General features: G+C 41.8%; 1 protein-coding gene across 1 annotated transcript in view; it reads right to left on the minus strand.

Moving 5' to 3' along the window:
• ngly1 (N-glycanase 1) overlaps positions 1-19,115 on the minus strand; it is a 39,391-nt gene that overhangs the window by 19,752 nt on the left and 524 nt on the right. The window contains exons 2-5 of the mRNA XM_072283163.1: positions 16,327-16,441; positions 8,195-8,410; positions 4,798-4,960; positions 3,155-3,374 (exon numbers count right to left, since the gene is read on the minus strand). Of these exons, the coding sequence (XP_072139264.1) occupies positions 3,155-3,374; positions 4,798-4,960; positions 8,195-8,410; positions 16,327-16,441 (714 nt within the window). The remainder of the gene's footprint in view (positions 1-3,154; positions 3,375-4,797; positions 4,961-8,194; positions 8,411-16,326; positions 16,442-19,115) is intronic.

Genomic DNA, 19,115 nt, shown 5'->3' on the forward strand with positions numbered 1-19,115 from the left:
GATCATGGCCTCAATACTTCTGCAGTTGGTCTTTACAAGTATTTCAGTGTGAGGCACCCGCTCACACCAGGTAATTCCTGGGATGCGCTAGAGGCAGTTTATGTGGAAGTGCTCCAAGGACTTGATGTGACGGCTGTAGGTTACCCAAGCTGCACAGGTATAAAGGAGGGTAGTGACACAGACCGTCTGGTGTATGGTGACCTTTGTGGAGGGACAAAGGCTTCTGTTCTGAAAGACTCTACGCCGAAGTCTCCCAAAGGCAGCTGATGCCTGGTTAATGTGCCTCTGGATGTCGTTGTCAATGCCGCTATCCTCAGAGAGAATGCTCCCCAGATATTTGAAAGATGGCACTACTGACAGCTTTTCATCACCAACAGTGAAGGCAGGTAGAGTGGGTGGGACACTGGTACTCCACTGGCAAACCACTTCTGTCTTGGTGGTATTGACAGTCAGCTTCATCTTGCTGTACGCTCTCACCGCCACAGCAAGGACAGTCTGAAGATCTTCCGGAGTATGGGCCACAAGAGCACAGTCGTCTGCATACTGCAGCTCCAGGCCCGCTCTCTACGGAGTTTGGTGGTTGCGTGGAGCCTCCTGATGTCAAAAAGGTTGCCATCTAATCTGACATCCACTGCCACACCGCTGCTGTCTTCAGTCTCGTTGTGGAGAAGCTTGGTAACACACAAGAGGAAGATGTTAAAGAGCACTGGCGCTAGTACACATTCCTGCCTCACCCCTGTGCGTACAAGGAAGGGCTCGGACTTTTATCCTCCTATAGGCACCCGAGCAGTCATCCCATCGTGGAACTGGCGGACGATGTTAACAAATTTATTGGGACAGTCAAACCTGAGGAGAACATCCCATAAGAGCTCTCTTTGCACAGTGTCGAGTGCCTTGGAAAGGTCGACAAAGGCCATAAGCAGGTCCTGATGTTGCTCCCGGCACTTTTCCTGAAGCTGCCGGGCTGTAAAGATCATGTTAATTGTGCTCCTGTTCTTCCTAAATCCACGTTGTGATTCAGGCAGCATTGACTCGGTGATGTTGCTAATGAGTCTCTGAAGCATCACCTGAGCCAGGACCTTTCACTTTAAACTTAAAATGACAGTTTAACTCTTTGTGAGCTCACAGCCTGTAGCCTGCCTGTAACAAACACCGCAGGTTTGTTAATGTCAATTGTTTGTTGATAGCAATTGGATTCTTTCTTAGTGTCTGTCAAATTGGCTTGATGGATTCTTTCTTAATGTCTGTTAAGTTGGCTTGATGGATTCTTTTTCTTTGGGTTCAAGCTTATCACTTATTAGTAATATTAATGTTCTTTTGTAACTAAAGGAAGGTTAAATCCAAAACATTGGCAGACTGATGGATAAGGAGTGACCATTCAAGTGTCTAAAAATAATTTATAAGGATACTTTGAACACTGTGTTAATGAACACGTGTTGTTTGAGTGAAAGAAACCAGGCTGAGTTAATGGCATGAGAACAAAAAAAAATCTAGGAGCTTGTCTGTATCTGTGTGTCCCTCTGCACTTGTGAAACTCGTATTTATTGGGGCACCTTTCTCTCGGTTCCTTGGATTTTGCCTCGTAGACTGAGGAAAAGTGATCAGTGCCTAGAACCCAGGGTGATTTCATGAGTGAGTCGGAATTCAGAGTTTCCCCCAACAACAGCCACAATCAAGTGGTGACTAAGAATCATTAGCCCTGAAATCTTTGTGACTTACTTTGTGCTTTCTATTTTCATTATAATAAATTAGGGTTAAGACACCTTATTCTGGTACGTCATCTTATTACCACACTCGAATAATAATCAACTCAGCTCATTAACACTCCAACATCAGATTTCTGAAAGGACAATGAACCCATGTACACCACCTCACTATTTTTTCTGCTCTCTTTTTGCAGTACTAAATTTAATTTTTTATACAGTATATATTTTTTAACCTTTGCAGAAAGGCTTTAAATGCTTATAATATAATTCAAGAAGAAGTTGTATTGCTTTAGTATCTATAAAGTATTTGTTTCTGAGCAAAAGATGCACAGTGATTTAAAAATAAAACAGGTATTCTTGTTTCACTTCTAAGGAATTCATGAGAATAATTTATATTCATTCACAGATTAAGAAATCACGGTATATAATATGTGAGAAGAGTAGACACATTAAAACAGTTAACCTAAGGTATCAGTATCCCTCTGTAGGTAAAGAGATAATGCGTAAACTTCAAATGGAAACCAGAAGTAAACTAGTCGTTTAAGAAAAAAATTAATGTTTAAGAATTAATAAGAAATGTACTTCTGGTGAAAACTTGTGTGGCTGGAAATGAGTTTTAAGAAACTTTAGGCTAGTCTGAACATCAAATACTCAACTGTAACATTATATCAGTATTGGTTTATTATTGTCACATGCACCAAGATGCAGTTAAAAGAAATTGTCTTGCACACTTTATACATATCAAATAGTTATACAGAGCACTGAGCTAGAATAATGTAAAACAACAACAATGCAGAATAATGTGTAAAAGCTACTGAAAAAGTGCTGTGCAGATAAATGATAAAATGCAAGATCATTACAAGGTAGATAGTGACACCAAGACCCCAGCTTACCATACGATAGGTCAGTTCAAGGGTCTGATAACAGTGGAATAGAAGCTGTCCTTGAGCCTGGTGGTACATGCATTCAGACTTTTATTTCTTCTGCGACACACAGAAAATGCTGAAGGAACTCAGCAGGTCAGGCAGCATCAATGGAAATGATAAACATCCGACGTTCTGGGGCCAAAACTCCTCATCAGGATTTGATGGGCAAGTGAAGAGACAGGATGTCCAGGGTGGGTGAGGTCTTTGGTTATGCTGTGTGCTTTACTGAAGCAGTGAGAAGTATATACAAAGTACATCGAGGGGAAGCTTGTTCCTAACGTGCTGAGCTGTGCTCTCTGCATTCTGTTATTGCTTTTCTCTCTGTACTATCTCAATGTACTTATGCTCAGAATGATTTGATCAGAAGGAATATAACTGTAAATTGGTACATGACAATAATAAATCAATTATATCGTAATTTTTTATAATCCTCAAGCCAAAGAAAAGAGAATTACGTCGGACAATTGTTTTAATGCAAGTGGTCACATTGCATAAGAGACTGTACATCATGGTCCTACATACCTTGGAAATCGATTGCTGGTGTGACATTTACGACAAAGATGATTTTCAACTCTTCCAGCACCCCATCTTTGATCTTCACTGGATGGTGGAAGTGAACCAGATGATTCTGTTCTTTCTCCGCACGTGCTACAGGGAAGACAGTCTACCCACTGGAAAAAATCTTCTTTAAACCACCGTAGGAGCTCTAGCAACAAGAAGTCTTCCTGGTTTACTATTGTCCCTTTTGGAGGAAAAGAAAGAACTTGCATTCATGACCTCAAGATACACAAGTATTTTTACAGATTTACAGTATGATGGACAGCATTCTAACTTGTAGCTTTACTGTCTGGTGTAGCACAGAATCAGTAAAAACTGCAAAATGTTGTAAACTCAGCCTGTTCCATCAAGGGCACTAGCCTCTCCTCATCAGCATCCAGGACACCTTCAAAAGGTGGCATCCATGATTAAGGACCCCCATCACCCAGGACATGCCCTCTTCTCATTGCTACCCCAAGGAGGTGGTACAAGAGCCTGGAGAGGTACACCCAATGTTTAAGGAACAGTTTCTATCCCTCCACCATCAGACTTCTAAATTGACAATGAACCCATGAATACCTCTTCAGTATTTTTCCCCACTCTTTTTATACTACTTATTTTTATTATTATGTATTGCAATGTAGTGCTGCTGCAAAGCAACAATTTCACGACCTATACTAGTGATATTAAACCTGATTCTGATTCTGGGTTGAGGGTAAAAGATGAAATGCTAAAGGGAAACATGAGTGGGAATGTCTTCACTCAGACGGCATTGCCAGTGTGAAATGAGCTGCACGGAAGTGGTGGATGCAGGTTTGATTTCAAATTTAAGAGAAGTTTGCATAGTACGTGGATGGGAGGGGTATGGAGGGTTACGGTCCAAGTGCTAGTTGATGATACTAGGCACAGTAACATTTTGGTATGAACTAGATGGGCCGAAGGGGTCTGTTTCTGTGCTGTAGAATGCTATGACTGAAGCACCTAAACTTGAATTGTATGGTAAGATCCAATTTTGTAGAAGCAACTATTCTAATCCTTCCTTGTAGCCCAAAGGATGCACAGTATGGTCGATCTGCCTCTGCCACAGATCCCAGTTACAAGTGACATTCACTTGCAATTTATTCCTTACTTAACATTTTGGAAAATCATGGGCCCAGATTCATGACTTTGCAACCTGCAGTATGACAGCAGAATAAAACAACAGAGGCGTAAATAGATCAGATGATCCTCTTGAACTTGTCCTGTCATCGAGACCAGGACTGATCTCAACTTGGACCGTTGCTCAGAATCCTCATTTTTCCTCGGAATTGGAAAAACCCATCTCAGATTTAAATGACTGCCTCTATAGTTCTTTGAGGTTGAGAGTAGTGGTCTGGACTTGCCTCTACTTTACTACTCATGATTTACCAATCTTCTTGACTCCATGCTTTCTTTTTCTCTTCCGGGCACTCAAAACATTTAAAATGACAAAGGAAACATTAATCGTGTCTGTCTGTCTCTCCACGGGTGCTGACCGTTTCCAGCATCTTCTGTTTTTATTTCAGATTTCCCACTTATGCATTTTTTGGTACTTAGGTTCCATTCCTTAGTTAATCAATCAAATTTATTTCTTTAAACAAATGTCATACCTGGATCCAGTTTTGTAGCACTTAATAACTTCCCATTAGCTCTTTTTCTCAGTTCTCGGACAGGAATACAGGCCAAGGCTTTTTGCTGGAGTTTGGGATCCTCATACATCAAGACCTCCTGAAAATGCGTTTTTAAAGTTGCCAAAAGATTCCCTGCAGAATTCTTAGAAATCAAAACAAAAATTTGAGAACATTTATGATGCTGCAAATTCAAAAAAGTTCTATAAAACCCTGCAGGTTCTCAAGTGAATTTTAAAACAATTAAAGTTCACACCATAAAACTAATATCAAAATAATTTAAAAGATATTACTAAAACTATGAACATTTGAAGTACTAATTAAAGTAAATTGTTTTAAAATGTTCAATTGGCCCCAGTACCCCAACCCAAATATTTTTGCGGAGAACAAACTTTTAGGTTTACACTGCTCTTTGTATGATCCACTTCATGACAACACCACTTAACTTTCCTACCACCAATTACGTTGTTTCGTGCCTTTATTTGGGACTTTACACATGAGCAAATGGTTTTGATCAATTGGACAAAGTCTTTTAATCTAAAGAAAGATTTAATTAAAAGGGGTAAAAAGTAGTCAGATTACATTTAGAACACTGAGCATTGGACAGTCAAAATGATGTTCGATATAGGAAGGGTATAGAATAGCTATGCCAAACTTAAATACAAGTTTTAGCTCACACCCTACAATTAAGACACTTAATTGAAGACCTCAATGAATATGGCTCTCGAACCTAACAGAAATTATGCCCAATTTAAAGATTAGCTTTATTTCTCACATGAACATCGAATCAAATGCGTCACTTGCATCAAATCAAATCAATGAGGATTATGCTGAGCAAACTGAACGTACCACCACACTTCCGGTGCCAACATGGCACCGCCCACAACTCACTACACCCAAACCTACATCTTTGGAATGCAAAAGGAAACCCAGGCAATCGCAGGGAGAACGCACAAACTCCTTAGAGACATCGGTGGAAATCAAAACCCAATCTTACAGCTCTGTAAAGCATTGCGCCAACCACTACACTACCATGCCACCCAAATCACGATGCTTTTCACACATTATTTAGGAATCTATCATCCATAGGCCAGCATCCACCACCTGCTTATTGCTGTTTTAACCTATATTACAACTTCAAAATAAGGATAATAGAACCACATAAATCATTTAAATTTACTTAAATATGAAAGTTGTCAGCAAGCATGACATTATTTCACAAGAACTATTTAGCATGATCTGAGCATTAGAGTAGAGGAACTTAATAAATCTGAATCTCTCCAATACTAATAAGACCATAAGGTATAGGAGCAGAAGTAGGCCTTTCAGCCCATCGAGTCTGCTCCACCATTCAATCATGGGCTGATCCAATTCTTCCAGTCTTCCCCACTCCCCTGTTTTCACCCCATAACCTTTGATGCCCTGGCTAATCAAGAACCTATCTATCTCTGCCTTAAATGCATCCAATGATTTGGCCTCCACAGCCACTCGTGGCAACAAATTACACAGATTTATCACCCTCTGACTGTAATGGCAGTAACCAGCTCAAAAGTTCCTTCTCATTTTCCGACTTTCAACTTCTTTTTAGCGTGGCTCCAATTTCTACTCCACGATGCTACTTACTCACTACACAATTAAGGGAGCTCTCAGCAAGTCAAGGCACTGGAGAAAAATTTAACAGAAGGCAGACAGTTGCAAACCTCAAATAAAACTTCCAATAAAGACACAGTGATCTGTGTATTGCTTTTACACTCTTTTAACCATAATGGGACACTCTCAGTCATCAGTTCTTAGATGAATAAAAAACACCAATATTTGAACTCACACACTCATGTCCCCATCTACATCAATGGAGCTGTAGTGCAGCGTGTATCAAGCTTCAAATTCCTCGGTGTCCACATTTCCGAGGATCTCACCTGGTCCCTGAACTCCTCCATCCTGATCAAAAAGGCGCCTTTATTTCCTGCGGAGCATCAAGAAAGCTCACCTCTGTCCCAGGATACTGACGGACTTTTACCCCTGTACCACTGAGAGCATACTCACCAACTGCATCTCAGTGTGGTATGGCAATTGTCCCGTATTGGACCACAAAGCACTCCAGCTGGTGGCAAAAACTGCCCAGCAGATTATCAGCACCCAATTGCCCACCACTGAGAACATCTACCATAAACGCTGCCTGGGCAGGGCGAGAAACATTATCAAGGATGCATCTCACCCTAACCATGGACTTTTTACTCTCCTCCCATCCGGTAGACACTACAGGAGCCTCCGCTCCTGCACCAGCAGGCACAGGAAGAGCTTCTTCCCTGAGGCTGTGACCCTGCTGAACTTGACATCACAGCGCTAAGCAGTATTACACCCATATTGTACTGTCTCAGTACTTTTATATTTGTGTGCCGTAGCACTTTTTTTTATTCGCAGTTATTTTGTAAATAACACTATTCTTTGCATTCTTGGTTAGATGCTAACTACATTTCATTGATTTTGTATCTGTACTCGGCACAATGACAATGAAGTTGAATGTAATCTAAAATCACGATAGAAGCTGAAGTAGCCTGTTTTTAAAAAAGCTGAATTTAAAAAATTGCAAACTCCAAAAAAAAAATCAGGAAATCATAAACACAAAAGATTCTGCAAATGGTGGAAATCCAAAGCAACACACACAAAATGCTAGAGGATCTCAGCAAGTCAGGTAGCATCTACGGACAGCAATAAATACTTGATGCTTTGGACTAAGACCTAACAAAGGGTTTCTGGCCAAAATGTCTATTATTTTTTCTTCATGTAGACCGTTTTAAATGTTTCTAACTATACTAAGATCAAATCAGATCAGAAAGTTTTGCCACCACAGGGTAAAAGACAAGGTAATCTGTGAAGGCATAGGGAATCATTAATATTAGCTTCTACATGCGCTTAATAGCGCAAACTTCTTCTCCAGAAGTTGCCGTCAAATGTACAGGGTAACGATGACTAATACCAACAGTTTCACTGAGTCTAAACTACAAAATACATGGCATCTAGACCATATTTTTGTAACAAATAACTAAGACATAAGGCAGAGGAACAGAATTAGGCCATTCATCCCATCGAAGCTGCTCTGATTTATTGCTGATATACTTTCCCTCAACTCCATTCTCCTGCCTTCTCCCCATGACCTTTGATACCTTTACTAATCAAGAACATATCAACCTCTGCTTTAAATAACACACCACATTCACTGTACATCGCCAGCTGTTTTCCTCAGAGAACCACCCTGTCACCTTCTTGCCTAGTCCATTCTGCATGCCCAGACCACCCAAGGGAACACTGTTTCCAGGACCAATCACTTACCCCATTAAAATCTGATTAAAACATCTTACATGGTAACTGGCCCAAATACCTGAACTGGAGGTGGCCGAGGTGTTCTATTGAAAAATGGCAATGCACGGAAGGAGACTCCAGGCACATTTGGTTGAGCAGAAGTTGAAACCGGTGTTGATACAGGGCCTGGGTTCTTAGCAGCTGTCCTTCGACTCCTTTCAGCAGCAATTAGATCTCTCACTCTTTGCAGCCTTTGTACTGAACCGTTTTTAGGAAATACAAGATGTGTTTCCTCCTGTGGATTTGAAATCAATGAAACTATTAGTATAATCCTAATTGTCATGCATGAAAGGATCACTTGTAGCTCACAATTCATGCATCCTCACATCAGCTATTACTCCCAGATTTCACGCAGTATACGAAAACTAGAGCAAACAGTCAGGTCATCAGAAAAGTCATTGGCTGCAGTCATTGGTGGGGGGGGGAGGGGAGAAATACAAGCTGGCAGGTGATAGGTGAGGATAGGAGATAGGGTAAAGAGATTTGCAAAACATGCTTTGATTTACATAGACAATGACAGTTGCCTAGAATATGTTGCCAGTGGAAGCAGATAGGTTTGGAATATTTTAGATAAGCACATACAGATGCCAGGAATGGAGAGATATAGACCATGTGCAAGTAAATTCATTTGTTTAAACTAGCATTTTGATTGACCCACTATGTTTGAACCAGAGGACTTGGTCCTGTGTTGTATTGTTCTACATTCTATGAGAACAAACTATTCATTATAATCCAGATGTGGTCCACCAAAAGGCATCCGTTAGTCTTGCGAGACCATGGATCCGTGCCTGGAAAGTCTTCACTCTCCAGGGCACAGGCCTGGGCAAGATGTATGGAAGACCAGCAGTTGCCCATGCTGCAAGTCTCCCCTCTCCACCACACCAATGTTGTCCAAGGGAAGGGCATTAGGACCCATACAGCTTGGCACCAGCGTCATCACAGAGCAATGTGTGATTAAATGCCTTGCTCAAGGACACAACACATGTTGCCTCGGCTGGGGCTCGAACTCACAACCTTCAGGTCGCTAGTCCAATGCCTTAACAACTTGGCCACGTGCCCACACCGCATACAAATAGTCATACTTTATTGATCCCGGGGGAAATTGGTTTTCGTTACAGTTGCACCATAAATAATAAATAGTAATAGAACCATAAATAGTTAAATAGTAATATGTAAATTATGCCAGGAAATTATGAAATAAGTCCAGGACCAGCCTATTGGCTCAGGGTGTCTGACCCTCCAAGGGAGGAGTTGTAAAGTTTGATGGCCACAGGCAGGAATGACTTCCTATGACACTCAGTGCTACATCTCGGTGGAATGAGTCTCTGGCTGAATGTACACCTGTGCCCACCCAGTACATTATGTAGTGGATGGGAGACATTGACCAAGATGGCATGAAACTTAAGACAGCATCCTCTTTTCAGACACCACCATGAGAGTCCAGTGCCACCCCACAACATCACTGGCCTTACGAATGAGTTTGTTGATTCTGTTGGCATCTGCTACTCTCAGCCTGCTGCCTCAGCACACAACAGCAAACATGACAGCACTGGCCACCACAGACTCGTAGAACATCCTCAGCATTGTCCGGCAGACGTTAAAGGACCTCAGTCTCCTCAGGAAATAGAGACGGCTCTGACCCTTCTTGTAGACAGCCTCAGTGTTCTTTGACCAGTCCAGTTTATTGTCAATTCGTATCCCCAGGTATCTGTGATCCTCCACCATGTCCACACTGACCCCCGGATAGAAACAGGGGTCACCGGTACCTTAGTTCTCCTCAGGTCTACCACCAGCTCCTTAGTCTTTTTCACATTAAGCTGCAGATAATTCTCCTCACACCATGTGACAAAGTTTCCTACCGTAGCCCTGTACTCAGCCTCATCTCCCTTGCTGATGCATCCAACTATGGCACAGTCATCTGAACACCTCTGAAGATGACAAGACTCTGTGCAGTAGTTGAAGTCCGAGGTGTAAATGGTGAAGAGAAAGGGAGACAAGACAGTCTCCTGTGGAGCCCCAGTGCTGCTGATCACTCTGTCGGACACACAGTGTTGCAAGCACAAGTACTGTGGCCCTGCCAGTCAGGTAATCAAGAATCCATTATACCAGGGAAGCATCCACCTGCATCGCTGTCAGCTTCTCCCCCAGCAGAGCAGGGCGGATGGTGTTGAACGCACTGGAGAAGTCAAAAAACATGACCCTCACAGTGCTCGCTGGCTTGTCCAGGTGGGCGTAGACACGGTTCAGCAGGTAGATGATGGCATCCTCAACTCAACTCATTATGTAGCACAGTATAGTATTTTGATATTCAATTCCCAAGCAATAAACAATAAAATTCTGTTAGCTCCTCTAATTCTGCACTCAAAAGGGTCCCTAAAGGAGGGTACATCTACGGCGGGTAGAACTCTATGAGAAGAAAAATGCAATCACTCTCTACGGGTTTATAGATTAGGGAAAAGTGAAAGAACAACAGTGCTGTAGTGGGTGACCTCAGCTTCTCTGATGTGACAGTACCTTCATACTAGCTTTCTATGAGTCAACACCAAAGCACCAAAATCCCTCTGCATCTCATTATTTTTCCTATTAATATGGACAATCATTTATTTTCCCACATTATATTCTATTTGCCCCATCTTTAAGATGACAAGATAGCAAACAAAACAAACAAAACTATAAATTACTGTATTAATCACACCTTTTCTTGGATACGATCACTTCATTATGATAGTCTGTTGAGCCTTTGAACCGCCTGTACGAGCTGGCATTTTTGCAATATGAACTGAAGACTCGAAGGTGCAGGACGGTTATGGCATGGCATGCACAGGGCAAATCAAGCCAGCAGGGTCCAGGCCCAAAAGGGGGGGGGGGGGGGGGGGGATGAGCCAATGTTTGGTCATTGCTGGAGTGTATTTCGAGGAGATTCAATGTGGCAAAGTCGAAGCAGCAGGGACAAAGGTCACGGTACCAGCAAGGGATGGACTGGTTGAACTCACTGCTCTGCGAGGTTTTCTCGTCTCTGCGCTGGACTGAGGCTGTGACCTGCCACTGAATTTTATTTGCTTACTTTTATCGTTTGCACTATTTTTTTAATCTGCACATGGTGCTTGACTATCTTTTTTAATGGGTCCTATTGGGTTTCTATGTTTTGTGGCTGCCTGTAAGGAGACGAATCTCAAGGTTGTACTGTATATAGTATACATACTTTGATAATAAATGTATTTTGACCTTTACTCAACCTATCTACAGTTCTCTGGAAACTCATTATGCCCTCTTCACAACTTAACTACCCACCCATCTTGCTTTAAGCAAATGCATCAAACTCTTTGATATCAGTTACTTAAACAACCGCATTGATGCTTGTGGCACACCGTTCATTACATCTTGCCGACTGTAAACAGGGTAAATGCACGCAGGCTTCTGCCACTGAGGTTCGGTGGGACCAGGACTACCATAGGACAGAGCAGTAGAACTAGACCACTCAGCCCATCAAGACTGCTCCACCTTTTGATCATTCTGATTTATTTTCCTTCTCAACGGACCCATAAACATCACCTCACTCCTTTTGCTCTATTTTTGCACTACTTATTTTTTAATATATATTTCTTACTGTAATGTATAATATATCGTATGTAATGCACTGTGCCACTGTTGCAAAAGAACAAATTTCACAACATACATCTGATAATAAACCTGATTCTAATTCATTCTTCTGCCTACTCCCTTTAACTTTTGACACTCTTACTTATCAAAAACCACATGTCAAAGGTCGAGGGTGAAAGGTGAAATATTTAAGCAGAATCTGAGGAGAAACTTTTTCACTCAGAGGGTGGTGAGAATGTAGAATGAGCTGCCAGCAGAAGTGGAAGATCTGGGCTTGATTTCAACATTTAAGATATATTTAGATAAGTACATGGAAGGAAGGGGTACAGAGGGTGATGGTTGAGGTGCACGTTGATGGGGCTAAGCAGAATAACAGTCTGGCAGAGACTGAATGGACTGAGGGGCCTGTTTCTGTGCTGTAGTGTTCCATGTCTCTGGCCATAACTAGACAAAATCCATTTATGTTTATTTTTCAGTCCCAGTTAACCAATCTTATCCAGGAATGAATTAGGAGCAGAAGTAGCCCACATGATCACTGAGCCTGTTCCGTCCTTAAGATTTCGCCTGATCTAATATCTATTCAGATTCATTTATCACACGTACATCAAAACATACAGTAAAATAAACTGTTTGTGTTAACAACAAATCCACCAAGGGTGTGCTGGGGTAGACCACAAGTGTCACCACACATTCCGCCACAAACATAAAATGCTCATAATGATCAACAGATATTAATCTCAAACCCGACTTTTCACCAACTTTAGTAATCTTCCAGTCACTTACTTAACAAGAATCTGTCTCTGCTTTAAAAAAATCCAAAGCTGCTTCCACTGTTCTGAGGAAGAGAATTTCAAAGAACCACAAATATTAAAGAGAGGTTTTGTATTACATCTATATTAAATAGATTGATCTTATGTTTACACAGTGATCCTCTAATCTCCTCCTTGCTGACAATCAACACTGGCAACCTCAAGGATCCGTGCTTTCCCACTGCTCTACTCTCTTTATGCTCACAACTGTGTGGCTAAGCACAGCTCAAATGCCATCTATAAATTTGCTAATGACACAACTGTTGGCAGAATTTCAGATGGTGACAAGTAGGTGTTAGAAGTGAGATCAGTTGGTTGAGTGGTGTCACAAAACAACCTTTCACTTGATGTCAGCAAGACCAAGCAATTGTGAACTTTAAGGCTGATTTATACTTCTGTGTCAACTAGACGCCGTACCTACAGCGTCGCCGCGAACCCTACGCGGATCCCTACGCCGTAGCCTGACGCGCACCTCTCCCAAAATGTAACTACGCGTCGCGGCAACGCAGACTGCAACAACTGTGATTGGTCTGCTTGGTAGCATCACATTTCCTCCTACGCTGCAATAGCTTGCCATTGGGCGACTGACGGGTAGGGAAGGAATTCTGGCTGCAATGCTTTCCATAAAGCTTTACAGAACTCCAAAATTATGGAGGACACATTTCACTTTTACAAAAAAAGACGCTCGCTTCTTGTTTACCCCGAGAAAGACTACCATGACCTTGAAGCCCTGCACGGGCAGGTGTGTGCACATGCGTGACGTGTGCGAATTGCAGAGCGACGCAGACACACCAACGCACAAGCATAAATGCTCACAACGCACCTCGGTCACTTGCGTAGGTTACGGCGTCGAGTTGATGTAGAAGTATAAATCAGCCTTAAGGAAGGAAACGTTGGGAGAACACGCAGTAATTCACACTGAAGGGTCAGCAGTGGAAAGAGTGATCAGCTTCAAGATCCTGGGTGTCAACATCTCTGAAGATCTACCCTGGATCCACCAAACTGATGCAATTACAGAGAAGACAGGCCAGTGGCACAGGAACGGAAAAAGCTGCAGAGGGTCGTACACTCGGTCAGCTCCATCATGGACATCTTCAAAAGGCGGTGCCTCAAGAGGGTATCCATCATGAAGGACCCTCACTACCAAGGACATGCCTTCGCCTCATTGCTATGTTAGTGAGAAAGTGCAGGAGCCTGAAGATGCATACTCAGCGTCTTAGGAACAGTTTCTTCCCCTCCACCAGCAGACCATGAACCCATGCACCATTTTGCTCCCTTTTTTCACTATTTAATATATTTATTGTACTTTATTGTGACTTTTATGTACTGCACTGTACTGCTGCTGCAAAACAACTATCTTCACGAGAGATATTAATGATAATAAACCTGATTCTGATAATTCTAGATTCTGTCACAAGAGTAAAAGTTCCATCCTTTCAAGACCCTTTTCTGAACTGCTTTCAGCACCTACATCATCGAACACTGCAGCACAGTACAAGCCTCTTGGCCCACAATGTTGTGCTGATCTTTTAGCCTGCTCAAAGATCAATCGAATCCTTCCCTCTATTTTTCTGTCATCCATGTGGCTATTTAAGCGTTTCTTAAATGTTCCTGATGTACCTACCTGTACGACGACCCACAGCAGCACACTTCACATACTCACTACCCTCTGTACAAAAAAAACTTACCTCTGACAACCTCACTATACTTTCCTCCAACCACCTCAAAATTATACCCCCTCTCATTCGCCATTTCCACCCTGGGGAAAATGCGCTGGCAGTGCATTCAATCTATGCCTCTTATTTAATATAACTCTATCAAGTCACCTCTCATCCTCCTTCACTCCAAAGAGAAAAGTTTCAGCTCACTCAGCCTATCCTCATAAGACACTCTCTGTTCCAGGCAGTATCCCGGTAAATCTCCCTTGCACCCTCAATAAAGCTTCCATATCCTTCCTATGATGAAGCAAGCAGAACTGAACACGATAAGTGTGGCCTAACCGAAGTTTTATTGAGCTGCAACACCTCCCTGTGACTCTTGAACTCAATTCCCTGGACTAATGAAGGCCAAAACACTATATGATTTCTTAACAACCCTATCTTAACAAAACAATGCTGGAGAGGTAGTAATGTGTAACAAGTAAATAGCAGATGAACTGAATAAGTATTTGCATCAGTCTTCACTGTGGAAGACTCTAGCAGTATGGTGGAAGTTCTAGGTGTCAGGGGTCATGAAGTGTGTGAAATTACCATTACTAGGGAGAAGGCTCTTGGGAAACTGAAAGGTCTGAAGGTAGATAATTCACCTGGACCAGATGATGTACACTCCACGGTTCTGAAAGAGGTAGCTGGAGATATTGTGGAGGCAGTAGTAATGATCTTTCAAGAAACACTAGATTCTGGAATGGTTCCAGAAGACTGGAAAATTGCAAACGTCACTCCAATTTTCAAGAAGCAAGAGAAGCAGAAGAAATGAAATTACAAGCCAGTTAGTTTGACCTCAGTGGCTGGGAAGATGTTAAGCACATGGTTTCGGGGTACATGGATGCACATGATAAAATAGGCCATAGTCAGCATGGTTTCCTCAAGGAAAGATCTTGCCTGACAAATCTGTTGAAATTCTTTGAAGATATACTAACAGCATAGATAAAGGAGAATCAGTTGATATTGTACACTTGGAATTTCAGAAAGCCTTTGACAAGGTGCCACATGAGGCAGCTTAACAAGCTACGGCTCCAGGGTATTACAGGAAAGATTCTAGCATGGATAAAGTAGAGACTGATTGGCAGGAGGCAAAGACTGGAAATAAGAGGAGCCTTTTCTGGCTGGCTGCCAGTGACTAGTGTTGTCAATTTCAAAGATAGTGATTTTTACATTATATGTCAATGATTTGGATGATGGAATTGGCTTTGCTGCAACGTTTGCAGAAGCTACAAAGATAGGGAGAGGGGCAGGTAGTTTTGAGGAAGTAGAGAGGCTACAGCAGAAAGACAGATTAAGAGAATGGGCAAAGAAGTGGTAGATGAAATACACTGTCAGGAAGTGTATGGTCATGCACTTCGGTAGAAGAAATGAAAAGATTGACTATATTCTAAATGGAGAGAAAATACAAAAATCTAAAAAATGTGAAGGGACTTGGGAATCCTTGAGTAGGATTCCCTAAAGGTTAATTTGCAGTTTGAGCCTGCGGTGAGGAAGGCAAATGCAATGTTAGCATTCATTTCAAGTGGACTAGATTATAAAAGCAAGAATGTAACGTTGAAACTTCATACAGCACTGGTAAGGCCTCGCTTGGAGTACTGTGAGCAGTTTTGGGCCCCCTATCTTAGGGCTTAGAGGAAAAATGGATCAGCCATGATGAAATGGCGGAGCACACTCGATAAGCCAAGTTGCCTAATTCTGCTCCTATATCTTATGATCTCATCAACTTGCCTGGCAACATTGAAGGATCTAGCAATGTAGACCCAATATCCCTTTGTTCATCTATACCTTCAACATTAGGTAAGGAAACCTATGCGGTATGTATTTGTTCAAAACCACGGCCAGAGTCAAAACACATTCATGAGGACCTTTGCCCTGCCTGAGCCATACATGAAGACAATACACAAAATGCAGTAAATTACTTTGTCTTCAGTTTAGCTTCTTGACCCCCTCCCATCACACCCACACACAAATTACCCTATGTCACCTTTGACAATATTTGATTGTAAAATTACTTTTATTTCTATTGCACTTTACTGTACCTCCTCAAATCCCATTTCAAAAAGGCACTCAACAGCTCCCTTGACTGGCAGCAATCTGTTTGAAAAGGTTTGATTTTCAATCTTAATTGACTTGTATTTGTCTTCATTTGGGTTCCTGTTAAAGAAAAAAAAACCGCCACTTGACAAATACTGCACACAGATATAATCTACATTTGTTTAAAAGAAAAAAATCACACTGCACTTATAATCTAAGATCAACAAGATTTCTAAAAACAAAAGATTCTGCAGATACTCTGGAAATCCACAGCAACACACACAAAATGCTAGAGGAACTCAGCAAGTCAGGCAGCATCTATGGATGGGAATAAATATGAATCCTGATGAAGTTTTGGCCCCAAATGTCCTCTGTTCATTCTTCTCCATTGATGCTGTTTGACCTGCTGAGTTTATCCAGCAGTTTGACCTGCAGATAACTCCAAACAGTGAAGACAAACATTTTCACACTGGACTACAGTCGCAGAACAATATACTTCACATCATGTAAGTCAGTGGTAATGAACATGATCCTGATTCTCACTGACGATACAATAAATGGTCCTTATGGCACTTGGTTATCTGGCACTAATAGTAATTAGTGCCTGACTTTGAAGTTACAGAACTTCCTGTGGGGAAGGTTTCAGGACCTGAACAGTTTGAAAAACTGCTGTTATTTTCTTCTTTTTGGCATCAATTTGTCTTGACTCGTTGGAGTTATCTGAAAGTTAGAAATCGAACAGTAAAAAATGTTATTGGTTTTTGTTTAATAGTCAAACTGTGATTTATGGTGCATTTTATTAGCAGATGATAGAATAATAGAAAAGTACTGCAGAGAAACAGGTCCTTTGGTCCATCTAGTCACTGTTGAACCATTTACTCCTATCGACCTGCACTGAGACCATAGCCCTGCATACCTCTACCATTCATGTAATCATCCAAATATTTTTAAATGTTGAAATCAAGCTCCCATGCACTGCTTGTGCTGGCAGTTCATTCCACACTCTCATGACCCTCTGAGTATAAAGCTTCCCCTCAAGTTCCACTTAAACTTTTCACCTTTCACTCATAACCTACCTCTAGTTGTAGTCCCACCCAAACTCAGTAGGAAAAGCCTGCTTGCATTTACCCTAACTATACGCCTCATAATTTTGTATACCTCTATCAAATCTCCCCTCAATCTTCTACGTTCATAGGAATAAAGTCCTAACCTATTCAACCTTTCCATATAACTCAGATCCTCCTTGTAAATTTCCTCTGTACTCTTTCAACCCTGTAGACAGGTGACCAAAACTGCACACAATACGACAAATTATGCCTCACCAACATCTTATTCAGCTTCAACATAATATCCTGGACTCAATACTTTGATTTATGAAGGCCTATGTGCCAAAAGTTTTCTTTACAATACTATCTACTTGTGATGCCACTTTCAATGAACAATGGAGACCATAAGATACAGGAGCAGAAGTAGTTCATTCGGTCCATCGAGTCTGCTCCATTATTCAATCGTGGGCTGATCCAATTCTTCCAGTCATCCCCACTTCCCTGCCTTCACTCCATGCCCTTTGATGCCCTGGCTAATTAAGAACCTATCTATCTCTGCCTTAAATGGACCTGTATTCCCAGATCCCTCTGGTTCTACCGCACTGCTCAGTGCCTTACCGTTCACTGTGTAAGACCTATGCTGGTTGGTCCTACCAAAGTGCAACACCTCACACTTGTCTGCATTAAATTGCATCTGCCATTTTTCCAGCTCGCCTAGATCCCTCTGCAAGCCATGATAGCCTTTGCCGCTGTCCACTACTCCCCCAATCTTGGTGACATCTGCAAATTCGCTGATCCAATTAACCACATTATCATCCAGGTTGTTGATATAGATGACAAACAACAGACCCAGCACCAATCCCCATGGCACACCACTAGTCACAGGCCTCCAGTCAGGTAACTATCTACCACCACTCTCTGGCTTCTCCCACAAAGCCAGTGCCTAATTCAATTTACTACCTCATCTTGAATGCCAAGTGACTGATCCTTATTGACCAACCTCCCATGCGGGACCTTATCAAATGCTTTGTCTTCATCTACTTTCCTGGTAACTTCCTTGAAAGAATCTATAAGATTCATTAGATACAACCTACCATGCATGGAGCCATGCTGACTACTTTAATCAATCCATGTGTATCCAAGTACACATATGCAGTCCCTTAGAATACATACAAACACTTTCCCACTACTAATGATCAGACTCAATAGCTCATTTCCTGGTTTATTTCTTAAAAAGCAGAACAACATTGCCTCCTCCAATCCTCCAGCACGTCACCTAGGCTGTCTTAACTATCTCTGCTATGCCCCAGCAATATCTGTACTTACCTCCAGCAGGGTCCTGGAGAACAACTTGTCAGGCTCTGGGGATTTATCGACCCTAGTTTGCATCATGAGAACAAACACCTCCTCCTCTGTAATCTGTATAGAGCCCATGAAGTTGATGCTCTTTTGCCTTACTTCTATAGACTTTTGTGTCTATCTCCTGAGTAAATACAGATGCAAAAGTAGCTAAGATCTCCCCCATCTCTTTTGGCTCCACACATGGATTACAATTCTGATCTTCCAGAGGATCAATTTTATCCCTTGTAACCCTTTTTGCTTTTAACATATCTGTTCTCCTTCACCTTGTCTGCTAAGGCAACCTCATGCCTTCTTTTAGCCCCCGAGTCTGAAAACTGATGGATGCTACAAATCCAACCAGCAACAGTGAATCATGTAATGTTATTCTATATTATCCACATTATGCG

The sequence above is a fragment of the Mobula birostris genome, chromosome 19, assembly GCF_030028105.1.
Source record: "Mobula birostris isolate sMobBir1 chromosome 19, sMobBir1.hap1, whole genome shotgun sequence".
Classification (NCBI taxonomy): domain Eukaryota; kingdom Metazoa; phylum Chordata; class Chondrichthyes; order Myliobatiformes; family Myliobatidae; genus Mobula; species Mobula birostris.